The sequence below is a fragment of the Musa acuminata genome, chromosome BXJ1-5, assembly GCF_036884655.1.
Source record: "Musa acuminata AAA Group cultivar baxijiao chromosome BXJ1-5, Cavendish_Baxijiao_AAA, whole genome shotgun sequence".
NCBI lineage: Eukaryota > Viridiplantae > Streptophyta > Magnoliopsida > Zingiberales > Musaceae > Musa > Musa acuminata.
Window position 1 is genome coordinate 7,514,946 of NC_088331.1, and position 14,287 is coordinate 7,529,232.

A 14,287-nucleotide genomic window follows, 5' to 3' on the forward strand; every position below is an offset into this window, starting at 1 on the left:
GAGAAGAAGACGATGGACTGGAGACGATGCCATCCTCAGGGCTGAGCAAGCCATCAAACATGCAGGAGATGGTGCCCCCCTCCAGTTGGCATCAAAACAACATTACGGATGCGAAACAGGCAATGACAAATGACTGGCCACATCAATCTTGGCAAATAGCTAAAAATAAACATACGACATGGGGGTGGGTGGCTATTGATTCATTGTAACCTGGCGGCCTCTTCGTGTGTCAGAATCCCCAGATCCGAGACCTCTAATCTTCACATCATAGTACACCTCTTCAACTCTTCTCAAGTCATATTTCATCCCTGCCCATCGAAGCATCAACAATTAGAGATCTGCAGCAGGCATGCATGTTGTGTCGGAACATCTTACAGCCTACCATCGAACTTTTTGCGCAAGAAGTCATTCCGTAGGTTAAGCATCCGAAAAGATGCATGGAGATCAGTTAAGAACTTGAGCACCTTCCTTGGGCAATCATAATCCCCAGCAGTGACTTGATTCACAGCATATCTTGGCTGAAATAGAAGGTATTGTATCAGAAACTAAAGTTAATTTTAAGATTAAAAAGAATTCCATGGATCTAAGTCAAACAGCAACTACGATTCCTGTTAGTGTGTGTTTCACATTTATGACACAATCCCCATACATCTCTTTGTAAAAGTATGAACAACACAGTCCACGATGATCTATGAAGATAAGGAGTAAGGTCGAACTTTATACATAGGAAACAAATATCTTCTGAAAACACAATGACAAATCATATATTTGTATCTACATATTATGTGTTTGTATTTTGTTGGATTCGCATTATGTATGATTTGTCTCCTCCACATTCCGATGACTAAGGTTTTAAATATGGCTGGCTGGCATCCCTCTTGCCAGCGGGCCATTGGAACAGTTGATGACAGTGCTGCATGCCATGCCAGGTGTTTGAATCTTAGGTGCCAGCAGAACAACAAAAAGGGAAAAATGAAATTGAATCCTATATGTTTTGTTGGGAAAAAGGAAAGATACCGCATACTTTTTGTTGAGACACATTCTTTCATCCAGCTTCTTAGATGATGAGAAGCAACAAAGCATCTGAAGCACACGTACAGCAATGATGCAACGGCTAGCATAGATAAAGCTAGATCCGTTCCACCAAGAAAGAAGCAACCCAGCACTAATTTAGCCAGCCTAACCCATTTAAATTTCAACAGATTGAGCTAATCCAGAACGCCTAACTTAAGCAATCACTATGACCCTTATTTCTTCGCACCTATGGCCTTATGTCATCAGGTATATATGACCTATTCACTCTACGCACAAACAGAACTTGTCAAGATCCATGATGTGGCAATATCTAAATTTTTTCATGATTTAATAAACCCATAAACTACAGTGTAATTTTCTATGAAATAAAAATCCAACTGATTTGTAGGAGAAAAATCTTACCAACTCATTCGACATGAAACACAATCCTGCAAAAAGGTGACCTTATCAGTAATATTAAGCATAGAAATATACCACCAAGTACCAACTTTATGACAACAGTATGATATATAGTAGTCTAGGATGCCATGCAGAGACTACGGTGAGTGACAATGAAGAAACACTCATCTACATATATTGTCATGCAACGCAAAAAGATTATGAATAAAAAATAAACAATTATGTTATACATTAAAATCACAAAGTTAGCCATGCAAACCATTAGCAATAATCCAGTAGTTTGTTGGGGAACATAAAGAGTCAACACAATTGCTTATTCTATTACATAAAAAATCCAAATCTCAACAACCAAAATGTTATCGAATGAATTATGCAGGAGACTAACCAATAAGGTAATCTTCAATGTCCAATCCAAATTCTGAAGGATCCACTACAGAGAATATAACACAATTAGTAACTCCTAGTTTGTTATTTTACGAGATAAAAAAGGTTGCATGTTAAGCAAAGAAAAATAATTACATGCTAGAAGTGGCATTTCAGGAAGAAAATAAAAAAAGGAACTTTGTTGAATATGGATGAAATATTGTTGGATAAACAGCGCTCCAGCTAACCTCTGGCCCAATGAATTGCTAGTGAAAGATGCAACTAATTTTTAGCAAAATCAAATATTTGTTAATTTCCTAATGACTGCCATCTGTTGTGGTCTGCAATCATTCTGCTGGTGAAATTTAGATCTCTTGAGTTTATAATGAAACATGTCATGTTTATAATGATGATTATTTCTAAAAATAAAAGCACACAGCTTCAGAGTGTAGACAGCCTTGGCATTACCTTTTCTTTTCACTTCAAAAAAATGAAAACCAATGCTTGGTAACTTATTTCTGTTTGTAGCTTAAAACAGTTCTAATTTTTTTCTTTTTTAAATGACATTTTTTTCTCCCAAAACATTCAGCCTCATGCTTTCCATCGTATGAGGTATAAATAAATAAAGATAACAACACAATTTCCATATGTAAAACACCCAAATTACACAGTAAATTGGCCCCTACACATTTGTAGATGTGGAATCAGGCCAAGCAAGGTCACAATAAAAGAAAGATATTGGAACTACTAGATTTTCCTATCTTCAAACTTCTTCCAAGATTAATGAATAAACTTTGAATATGTCTGGCAACTGGAAAACTGACATGACTCAGAGAGACAATATAAAATGGTTCAATCCATTGAAAGTCGGATTGGTTTGTTCCATATGTTTGTCGGGCCAAGAACAGGCAAATGTCAATATAAACAACCTCATTTTTATATTAATAATACCAAAAACTTCAGCAACTAATTCACAGTTCTATTATGGTTTCGCACCTTAAAATACATTCCACTTTTTTGTTAGTATATATAAATGATAGGGGGAGATTAAAGTTAATTGATCAAATGTAAAATGTTCTTCGAGGCAGAACCAAATGCACTTAGTCTCCTCAGTTTGCTATAAGCTAGTCACGAAGTAAATAACAAAGACTAGAAGAGAAAATGAGACAATCACAAAGGGTCCATATAAAGCATAACGTCCTAATCAATAATGTCTTTCCATATCCCACAAGTTTAGGTCTCTTTTAGGTCTATGTAAGCACTACAATTTTAGATCTCTTTTATCACAGTGCAGGATATATCTCCATAGCAGAGTTGATGAATTTGAACTGTGAAACCATATCTAAACAGGTGCACTTGTCATTAATGCAGTGTATGCGAATCATTAAATTGTGGAAGGAAGATCTTTAGTGGGAAAGAAAACCTTACATCCTAGAATCTTTTCAGCTTCAGGATGCATAAGAAGACTGCCTGTATCCAACCAATGCAGAAACTCTATCAATGAAACTGCCGTCTGAGTCTCACACCTCCAGTCTCCATGGAATCTATCCCAAACAAGTACCTCGAGTTAGCCTGTAACAGAAGGACAACAAGAACAATGTTACCGACTCTCCAAAGAGAATACGCCCACCTGTAATACTGTCCAGGACATTCACGAAGGATTTCGGCAAGCCTACCGAAAAGCCCCTTCAGCACCCCTGCCTGAGCCCTAGCCTTCTCCAGGACGTCTGTCCACAATCGTGCCATTGAATCAAGCAAATATGTATTAAAGCAGACCAAAAAATTATTATTATTTAAGTATTGTCTCCGAAAGCTTGGAACCTGGGTTGGGGAGGGAGTGGTGGACCAAAAGAAGACGGGCGTTCATGAGCCGGACGGTGGCCGCCATCTCCATCACCACGGCTCTGATTCGCTCCCGAACGCTCGCTGTCTCGTCGAGTTGGACACGAAAGTCTTCGAACTGCTTCTCCAAAGAAGCGGAGACGCATGAGGGCGGCGGAGGCGTCGCCATCGACGGAGAACAAGATGAAGAGCAGGGAAGACGGGGGACGGAGTACCACCGCGAATAAGGAGACGGCAAGAAGGCGAGCGACAGGAGGCGGCAGGGAGGGAGAGGAGGGGGGCGGGGATGGCGGCTCGAAATGCCGCTACGGCACTCATCAATGCCTCCTTATTTAGTGCGTCGGCGTGGTGATCACTGCGACAGATGATGGGCATGCGCGATCGTGTTCGAAGAAACGAACCCTCCGCCACGTGTCTGCTGCTGCACCCACTTCATGTGCGGCCGCACTCCTCCCCTTCGCAAAGACCACGTAAACCCGACAAATTTTTCGGAGTGAATATATATATGTTTATTTATTTATTTATTAATGTTAAAGAATTTGACCTTCGATGCAAATAAACATGTGATATGGTAGTGTACAAGTTTGGAATGAAGTATAAGAAACATGTCTAATAACATACTCAGATTTAAACACACCAGGAAATGCCACAATGTGATACAAGACACAAACCATATATAAATAGATAATCTCAATTACATGTCCCTACACTTCTTTATACTTTTGCATCTATTAAAATGACCCAAAAAAAAAAAAGACAATAAATTCGACATCTTCTAATAAAATTTATTTGAATAAACAATAAAGGAATAGGAACAGTGAAATGAAAACAAGGAACAATAGACTTTATTCGGTTGTTGGCATAAATTATGAACTCAGTTGGCCTATAATTTTGGAGAGCGATGTTGTCGTGCCTAGAATGGAAGAGACCGCTCCAATTGCGATGATGAAGATGCACAACAGGCCCTAAAATTGAAATCAATGTATCAGATGCTTTTATTCAAATAATCATTGAGAACTTTCGATGTATCCAAATACAAAATATCAGAACATTAAACATTAAATTATTTACCTTGTGCATTATATAGAAAGTGGATAAATAAATAGAAACTATTACTAAATTGTACCTCAGTCTAAAATATATGCTTTCATACCATCAGTCAGTATTGTTTTTATCAATAACCTCGACATCATCACTATATAAAATTATGTAAAAAAAATTTATGTTTTTTGTTTACTTATTACACCAAGTTGAATTCTTAAAATAAATTATATAAAAGATTAAAAATATATATATGATCCTTTGGTGAGATGGACATGGAAAGTATGTCAAAACAAACATGGTAACATCACATTGTACATTTCAAGTCAACTAAAATAGTTTCCATAAAGCACATATTTATGAAAGATTTTGGTGATGAATTTTTTTATTTAGCTCAGATATTCATTTGACTAAATTTGCACATATTATACATTCATTGGACAGCAAACTCATGGCAGAGATATGAAGGGCAGACATACGTAATGCAATAATCAAAAAGCATTACCTGAGTCCTTGTCACTCTGCCCCGAAGTATGCTCAAAAAGCAAGCACATGGAAGAATCAAAGTCTGTAATAAAAATTAGTGATTAAAAATAATATAATTACATAAATTTTTAAAGGAGAAAGGACAGGACTTACCACAAGCATGGTGAGCAATGATCCAATCAAAGCCATTACCAATCCTGATATGATATCCAATGATACAAATTTAAGTTTTACAAGCTGAAAAAACTTACTAGAAATGCAAAACTCTAGATCATAACATTGTCAACCCATGAAATGAAAGTGTAAACCTTTTAGAATATTAGCATTTAGAAAATATTTTAATATTTTAAAGATATTGTGAAATTGAGAAGAAAGCAAATGAAAAATAAACTTACCAAAGAAAGGAATTGAAAGAGCCACTATTAAAGTAGAAAGAACCAGCGTTGTTCTTATCATGATTGCATACAAGTGTGAGTTCGAACTGTTTGCCGGTAACAACTCCTCCAAACTCAATGCCAAAGGAGTCAGCGTTAATGCATATGTTTTCAGTAGTTAAGGATATGTCCAAATTTTAGTTTACTATGAATAATCCAGAATTATTTATTATATATTTTAAATTTTAGAACTTAAAAGAGTATCATCATTAAATAGAATTCTTTGATAGACGTAAACAAAGAAATTTTGAACTGATATCTAAAATCAATTAGAAAATGCAATTATTTATTAGTTCATGCTTTATATCATCTTACGTGAATGAAAGAACAATTCAAAGGATATTTAGTTATTGGGTTCACCACCTGCAACCAAAGTCCATAAAAGAACATTAGCAGCTAATTCAACCATTTTCTAGCATGTCAAAATTTTGAAGACAAATACATTACCTAGTCAATCAAAATCTTAACGCATCAAAGATATCATATCTAAGATATATTCTTCTTTGAAAATCTGTGAGTCATATTAAACTATTGTCTTATACTTCAAAAGATACTGGTGGTTTTATTGTGAGAATTAACATACATTTATAACTGAACCAAATCTGTTCAAAACTCTCTAAAAATTCATGTCACAGATTTAATTATGATCACATTATTGTAGATAATTTTAGTATGATATGTGCAGCATTCTAAACAAAGGTAGGATCCTTCCAGTAATGATTACAGATAAACATCACATATAAATATTTTTTATACAATTAACATATTTATGATATACATCTAAGATTCCTCGAAATGTAATTTCTAGGTGAAATCCAATTTTTCATTTTTCTTACGTCTCTCGAGGACAGCTACAACAAATGCAAATAGCTTTAGCAAAAAAGTACAATTAAGACTAATATTTCATGTTGTCTATAAATCAATGCATTAAAGTTTGCAATCAATGAGCAAGGAGCATAAAGCAATGAGTCCAGGATGTAATTGATACCGTAGTCCACACAGCGACCTTCGAAGCCAATAGATTTTGTGGCATGTTGAGGGTGAACTGTGACAGCGTTGACTCCCCATTCATAGTGTAACCCATCACAGCAACCGCAGCATACATCACAGTGCAAATTACAAAACTACAAAGATGATTGCATACGTATAATTATATTTCTTTATTGTGAGTGCATATACATATCAGTGAAAGGTAATTGAGTAATAACATGTTTTGAATCATTACTCACCTTACAAAGAGAACGGAGGGGAACTGGTTGGGTTTCTTCAATGAGGAATATATGTTTGGGAAAACTGCATGACCTGAATAGCAGAATCCATATATGCCAATGGCAATTGGAATACCTGATAGGTTTAGTGGAGTGCCCTTATTTTGAAAACCAACATGATCGAATTGACCAACCCAAAATAAGCTCAGTACTACCAACACAGATGCAATAACTCCTCCAACTGCCAAATATTGAGAAAAACTATAAGTAGAAGGATTTTTTTCTGTATAATTAGGCATGAATATTCAAATGTTTGATTGAATTTAACAATAAAGGGGTATTCTAATTATAAGTAGTAATTTGGTGACTGCCAATCCATCACCGTTTGCTTAAAATAAAGAACAATTTAAGGAGAACAGTATTACTTTGTAATTTAATCAGCATAAAATATTAAACCCAATAGTTATGATCAAATTCTGTCAGTGCACATGATTTATTTGATACATATACCTAAGAGTTATTAAGTTCTCAGAGATTTAGAGAAAATTTCAATTATTGCTTTCAAATGGCATCTTGAACTGCAGAAATATTGTTCATGCCACAATCACCACATAATCATGTAGGTGATGGCCAGAGGCATAAATACAAACTTGTAAGCTTTAAAATACTGATTATAAACAATGATAAATTATATCCCAAAGTGCTTTTTGTTTTTCGAGCAGTTTGAACAAATTATCCATTAAAATGTTAACCTCATACATTTTACCAATTACACTAGTGTTACTGACAACTGCAACAATTAGCAAGTAAAAAAGTTCTACTGACCTGATATGTAACTAAGAACACTAAGATCTCGCAGCCATGTTGTCGGGAGAACTATAACAGTAGTCAAGGTAGCAAAAAGTAGATGAGAGTCTATGTGTGTCCCACCTATATTCAGTTGAGCATTTGGAAACAGTGATGACAAGTTATCCCTCTCTAATATAATATACTCAACACAAGAAGCCTGCAAAACCAATGTGCATTAGAAATTGTGAATAATATCAGATTGGTTAAACAAGGACCTAACAAATTTACCAAGTCTAATTCTTTATGGTTCGTAGGATAGTTATTACAATTGATTAGAATAAAAAGTCCCATTTTTTAGCATAATTTAGTGTAATATGATTTTTTTTCAATGAATATTGGAATAATTCTTGCTAAGATACTAGAGTTCTTAATTCTAATCACAAGTCTTACCTCATCAGACTGTTATAAAAACTCAACATAATAAAGATTGATATGATGATGATGAGGGTTGAAGTATTTTTACTTACATACAATTCCAAGTAGAGGATTATCTGCATGTCATGAGAGTATAATAGAAGTCAAAGTGTTAGTTCATTGAATCTATTAAAAAATAAATTTAAAAAAGTACAGGAAGTTGCCATTGAAATGAAGGCCTTACAGAGATGGCAATGCGACCAGTAGTGCCAAAGGCAGCCTGACCTATGTCAGGGTACGTTGCCAGACCTTGTTGACTGTCCAAGCAATGGCGCAGCAGAATGCCAGTGTACCAGGCAAGCACCGCATATGTCAGAAGTATGGAAAGACCAAGCCATCCTCCTTCTTTGACAGCATAAGGGGTCGAAAGGATCCCAACGCCACATAAAACATTCATCCCTAACCACAAGTTTTACTTAATGTGAAGAAAAGAAGTTGAGGATGTTAAATGAGTTGTCAATTATGTGAGTTTGTTGAAGCCAAACTCATAAAAATAATGTCAAGGATCACCTTTCATGAAGATGACAGTGCTGTGAACCAAGATTTTAAGCAGCAAAAGATTAATAAAGAGATTTGCATCACTAGGATTTCTTCATCATGATCAAGTGTTACCAAAACATACTACCAACTGCATTATTCATTGCAAAAAGTAGCAATAAATGTACAAATTTCCTGTTATATATTTTTGTAGTACAATTTTTTATTATTGGTATAAATCAAGGTGTATTTTATTACAAACAGTGAAATGAAAAACCTCTCACCTTTTGTCAAAGTTACATAGATTCATGTCCTAAGCTTGCATCCCAACAACTTCCTCCTCGCTTCACAAAGAAATACCCATGTGAGATTCAAAGCATTTGAGGCCAAAATCTTTTGTCAAAGTTAACATACATTATTGGATACTAATTTCACCTAAAATATTAAGTTTGTTAAGTTGTGAACCAATCCGATATGTATTTTATCAAACTCTTTCAAATCGTATCACAATAGGATTATGCTACTAGTCCTTTTTGTTTCAATCTCTCCCCATACATTAATATTTCCTAATAATCTATAATATTTCTGATAATCTGTAATATACCAGTTACACATGGCAAGAGATAAACAGAAAGTTTAGGATGGATCACTAGGAACAAAACATCATCCAAACTCTAACACAAGTACTAGTAATAATTGCCTCGTTTAAATAAAAACTAACAAATGAATTATATGTGCAAGCTTGCAAGCTCATTATTAACCAGCATGAAATTATGAAAATATTGTAAAAATATGATAATCAAAATATATCCATGAACTTCAACTGTAAGATCATCATTCAGTGCTTCTTGACCTTCAGGAAGTCATTATGCCAAAGAAATACTATTTTCAAGATTTGCATGAACAGATGCATGCTAATGGTCAATACTTTTTTTTCTATTTATTTTTGTTTAATCTTTTCCCAGCCTAATCTTTAATGCACATTGGAATCAAGTTTTTCACCAAGAATTGACAGGAACTGGTGTTAGCAGTGGTCATGCTCTATCTTATCGGCTTTATGATTCTAGAAACTAGCTGGGGGGTGATCCATATGTTGTGTGCACTAATAGAAGTTTGAAGATTTTCCTTTTTTTTGAAGTTTGAAGATTCATTTCAAAAGAAAATCTCCATTTATCTCGAGCTTCTTAAGATAAGTTGCATGAATTAACTCTACAGTCAAGTTACTGCTGATGTTGAGATCAAAATCACCAAACCAAGCAGGTCTATGTTTACCATTTTTTTTTGTGCCGTAAATACTTGAGTTGGTTCCAAAATGCCAAATTTTGCATGGTAAGCAAATCCTATATTTTAATGTGATCCAGCCTAGCAAATAGTCCTCTAGCAACTGCAAATATATGGCAACATCAAGGTTAACATATATAGAAAAGTAAAAGTGCATGATTTATTGGTTACCTTGTACTTTCCTGGCCTATGTTGCCATGTAACAAAGATATATAAAATAGATAATGAATCCTAAGAAATAAAAATAATTTGAACATTATTGTAAAGGATGAGATTGAGATGTACACACCGTTGAACACCGCTTGTCCATAGGAAGAATTTCGGGAGCTTGGTAACTCATGAAAGACTTTCTCTTGTATCTTCTCCAAAGATGGCTTTCTTGATGGCAGTAGAGGGGTCAATAGCGAATCAGAGCTTTGTCTTTCTTCTTGTGGTTGCTCATCAGCAGTAGTAGTGGGCAGCAAAGGCTTAATAAGTGAGGCTGTTTTTTCTGGGGTGTGCTTGACTCGAAATGAAGAAAAGAAGGAACTTGACAATCTGCTAAGGGTTGGAGTCCCCAAAAACCCTGTGGCTGGTGACAGACCACTGTACATGTCAATGGATTGCCTGAAAAAAAAAAATAGAAACATGAATTTTTTTTTTTGTTTAGTTCACATTTTAAGGCTTTACATCAATCACATTCCACCTTTGAATATTAACTAAAGATCAATAAATTATATAAACTATATAATGTGTGTATACATACATACATACATACATACATACATACATATATGTATGTATATATATATATATGTATGTATATATATATATAATCAACAATCAGTCTAAGTTGAGATTCATGAGGTAGAATCATATAAAAAAAGTCAAAAGCATAAATGCTTTTTTATCTTCAAGCAACTAAAAAGATCCAATATAATCGAACAAGCAGATTCTTAATCGAACAAGCAGATACTTCAAATGAACTATTATATTAACAGTCTTCAAATTTAGTAATCCTAAACTACCTTATGCAATCTTCATATCAGGAATAATAAAAAAACAGGAATGGGATCGGGTTTAGTTGTTATAACTATATCAAACATATTTAAATTGGTATTTAGTCGAAACAAATATAAAAAACCAATTGTAATCTTCTTGATAAAAATCACTAAAATTATCAAAAGATATATTTCCATCTATAGTAACCAATCAATTTAAATTTAAATACTTATTTATTCAAAACAATTAACTATTAAATCATGGCGCATATTAAATCCTAAAATAGCAGATCAATTGTAATACATATAAAATTGTAAGTAAAAAGTTAAGTAAACTATATGTATGTATATGTATATAAATGTCCCTTAGAATAGCCAATTAAAGGTCCATTAGTTTATTTCTCATTCAGAACTACAATTTCATTTGATCATGATTGTCTTAGATGTTGTGATTGCAAAAACATGAAGAATTTATTTTCTTCTAAGAAGCCCAAAAATACACGACAACTTTTTCTGAATTTTAAGGAAAAAAAAGCATCCCACAAAATATAAAAAATATTCTAAATCTAAGAAAAAAATAGCATACCATCCTGGATTTTATCCCAGAAAATGAAAAAGAAAATGTCTACAAGAACCTCCTTATTCAATATATTATTTTAAAAGGAGAGCAAATCTTTTTCTCCAGCATGCCAAACAAAAGCAAAGAGAAAATTGTGTTTTCATTTTTTTCACCATGCAGTTCGGTTTCATGGAAAACAGTGAAAGACAGTCATTTTCCTGCTTTTATTTACCCTCGATCCAATTCTTTTCTATCTTGGTTCAACTCGTATCAGAACATCTTGTATATATAATTTAATATAATACTTGTAGAAAGAAATTAATATAGTAAAAGCTCCAACCTTCTTCTAACTGGTGGTACATTCTTTCATACAAGGCTCTTAAAATTAGTTTTTCCTGGAGCGTTCTAATCACCCCAAAGGAACTTATTAATCTAAAACAATATTTACCGAAGAAAACCCGCAGAAGAAAGAACCAAAAAAGGAAGAAGACCACGAATCTAAAGTTCGTTTCACCTGCTCACTGGCAACGTGGAACAGGATTCCTCATCCTCACCACGAGGGCGTGCCCCACACTTCCAAATCAAACCCATCAGCTCGGTTTCCGATTCACTGTCATCACCGATGCTGCTGCATAACCGCAACCTGTCATCTTCCCCAGCACTCTTTAAGGCCACAAGCACCTTTTCGCATTGCTACCCAGTCTATCACCGCTCTCGAGGATCTCGGAAAACTAAGCCTACCGAAGGCATTTATAAGAGTCCCACGGACGCTAGATTACGTAGATTAAGTGGGACTGTAGATTGAAGTCCTCAAGATTTCAAACACCGTTTCATTGCTCCACTTGCTATACTAATTTCGATTGATTTGGTTAAACTGCTTGCCACCTCTATTCGGAACCAACTCCACGTCAATCTCATCTTCTTAATCTACGTAGGGACTTGACTGAGATCCTATGCTAACAACATGTAGAAATTAGAACCAATGGGCGTCGATGGGGACGAAGACAATCGCCCGAAGATCTCGTCCAACATCCTTCAAAATATTCTATGCGTCTAACAGATCGGCCAATCTGGATTTAAAGAAAATATTCCCAGATAATTCTCCCTCCATCCATCAACTCCCGACTCATCGCGACTCGCCGCGCACGCTACCTGCTAACTAACTCCCACCGCCAACCCATCGACCCAGATCGAGATCTCACGGCTGTAACTCGAGGGACCTTTCCGGCCGTTGGATCGCGATCGTAAGGCAAGCACCAGATCATCCATCCGGCTCCACGGGGTTACCTGTAACTTTGGGGCCAATTGGTGGAGTGAGAGCTGGGCCTGCTCCGCAGAAGGCAGTCATCGTCGGAGGGCGAATCGGAGCCGTCAGCGTCGCCGCCGGCGACCTCCGACGGGTACACCTTGCTCCCCTCCTCCTCCTCGTCCTCCTCGTTTGCGTCATCATCCTCCTCGCTGTCGATGAAGAGATTGTGATCCGATAACGAGTTCTTCATCTCCGCTTGCAATCTCTGCACACGAGAGAAACCAAAAACACAAACAAGCATTCCGCATCAGTCAAGCGAAAGATCGAAGATCCTCGAATCCCAAACAGAAGCAAAATAAATCGATAGTTACGTCGATCTCTCCATCTAGAGCAGAGACTTCGAGGGGGAGAGAAGGGAGGAGGACTTACAGTGGAAATCCCCGAAATGGTAGTCGCAGTGAGGTGCGGAGAGTGGAGCGACGCCAAGGCGAGAGAGCGAGACAGAGGAAGGACGCGAGCTTAGAGAGAGAGAGAGAGACAGTGATTGTGGATGGCATTTATATGCAAAGACGGGGCCGACAGTGGCCATGAGAGGCGATGGAATGTCAAAATTGCCCTTGTCTTATTACAGTATTATTTGAATGCCGAAATATGCTAACCAATGCATGACTTCATGAGGAATATTAGTGTCCACTTACGAAAGTTTCTGCGATAGAAACCGTAAAAATAGCAATTCATAAGGGTATATTTGTCATCTCCTGATGTAATAACTCGTCGCCTTGTAACAGCCAGCAGGGAGAAAAGAAGCAAATAAAGTAAAGAATAACAGTAGCATTCGATCCCTCTATGGTTTGAATGCTATTTTGGAATCAATCTTCGACCGTCTTCGCAACAAATAATCCCCGCAAATAGACTTGCCAATCGGATGCTACTGCACAACCGATAAGCCACCGGAAAAGCAAATAATGAAAGCATTTACATCATTTTATGATTATTAGTTATTATGATAAAAGTAAACAAATGTGTCGTGGTTGGCGAGTCAGCATGGCCCGGTTCACGGGTAAATGTCGGGAGTCTTCTGCCGGTTGAGCTGGATGCCGAGGTCGATCGGACCCTCACGACAGGGTGATGATCAGCGTTCCTTGGTGTGCTGATCCAGGCGCTATGTATGTCGAGCTACGTCTCTCCTTTTCCGGGGTGGTTGGCAGCTCGTCTTCATGAGATGGTCGTGCCCTCGAGAAGGAGTACTGGTTAGTGTTGGTCGGGATCCGGACCAATTGGCTGCTCTCCTTCGTGCACTGGATGATAGTTCCCGGGTGGTTGGCAGCTCGTTTTCGTGAGGTGGTCGCATTTTCTTATAAAAATGGCCCTCGTCGGGATTACCCGACGAGGCCCCTTCGACGAGCAAGTCAGTGGAGTGATCAATTGATTTTTTTTTTTTCCCTCACCAAATGCTGACTAGAGGTCTTTATATTACTGTACGTGGGTCGATCGTATGCAGGTTGGCGTGGTGAACGTGCCGAACAGTGCCTTAGTACGGATTATGACTTGGCGTGTCTTGGGGGCGGCGTCGTTTCGGGGTTCTCGAGGCCGAGCAATATCTTAGTACGGATTTTGACTTGACGTGTCTTGGGGGCCGTATCAATAGTTATTTATATCATTTAATGAAT

General features: G+C 36.7%; 2 protein-coding genes across 3 annotated transcripts; both read right to left on the reverse strand.

Annotated features, from left to right (window-relative positions):
• Positions 1 to 123: 123 nt before the first annotated feature.
• Positions 124 to 4,072, reverse strand: LOC135673493 (uncharacterized). Its single transcript, XM_065182505.1, has 7 exons — positions 3,619 to 4,072; positions 3,428 to 3,524; positions 3,226 to 3,341; positions 1,820 to 1,864; positions 1,438 to 1,463; positions 383 to 518; positions 124 to 308 (listed from the first exon to the last, which is right to left on the reverse strand). The coding sequence occupies exons 1-7, from the start codon at positions 3,806 to 3,808 to the stop codon at positions 193 to 195; spliced, it is 726 nt and encodes a 241-aa protein (XP_065038577.1). The 5' UTR covers positions 3,809 to 4,072; the 3' UTR covers positions 124 to 192.
• Positions 4,073 to 4,293: 221 nt separating this feature from the next.
• Positions 4,294 to 13,161, reverse strand: LOC135673494 (amino acid transporter AVT1C-like). 2 transcript variants are annotated; one of them, XM_065182506.1, is made up of 13 exons: positions 13,047 to 13,161; positions 12,656 to 12,882; positions 10,119 to 10,435; positions 8,256 to 8,470; positions 8,125 to 8,148; positions 7,634 to 7,814; positions 6,830 to 7,049; positions 6,589 to 6,724; positions 5,940 to 5,963; positions 5,562 to 5,703; positions 5,320 to 5,363; positions 5,186 to 5,248; positions 4,294 to 4,604 (listed from the first exon to the last, which is right to left on the reverse strand). In XM_065182506.1, the coding sequence occupies exons 2-13, from the start codon at positions 12,865 to 12,867 to the stop codon at positions 4,506 to 4,508; spliced, it is 1,677 nt and encodes a 558-aa protein (XP_065038578.1). In that variant the 5' UTR covers positions 12,868 to 12,882; positions 13,047 to 13,161; the 3' UTR covers positions 4,294 to 4,505. The 2 variants fall into 2 exon arrangements, with proteins under 2 accessions (XP_065038578.1, XP_065038579.1); XM_065182507.1 differs by lacking the exons at positions 12,656 to 12,882; positions 13,047 to 13,161 and adding an exon at positions 11,883 to 12,623.
• Between the last annotated feature and the right edge of the window lie 1,126 nt (positions 13,162 to 14,287).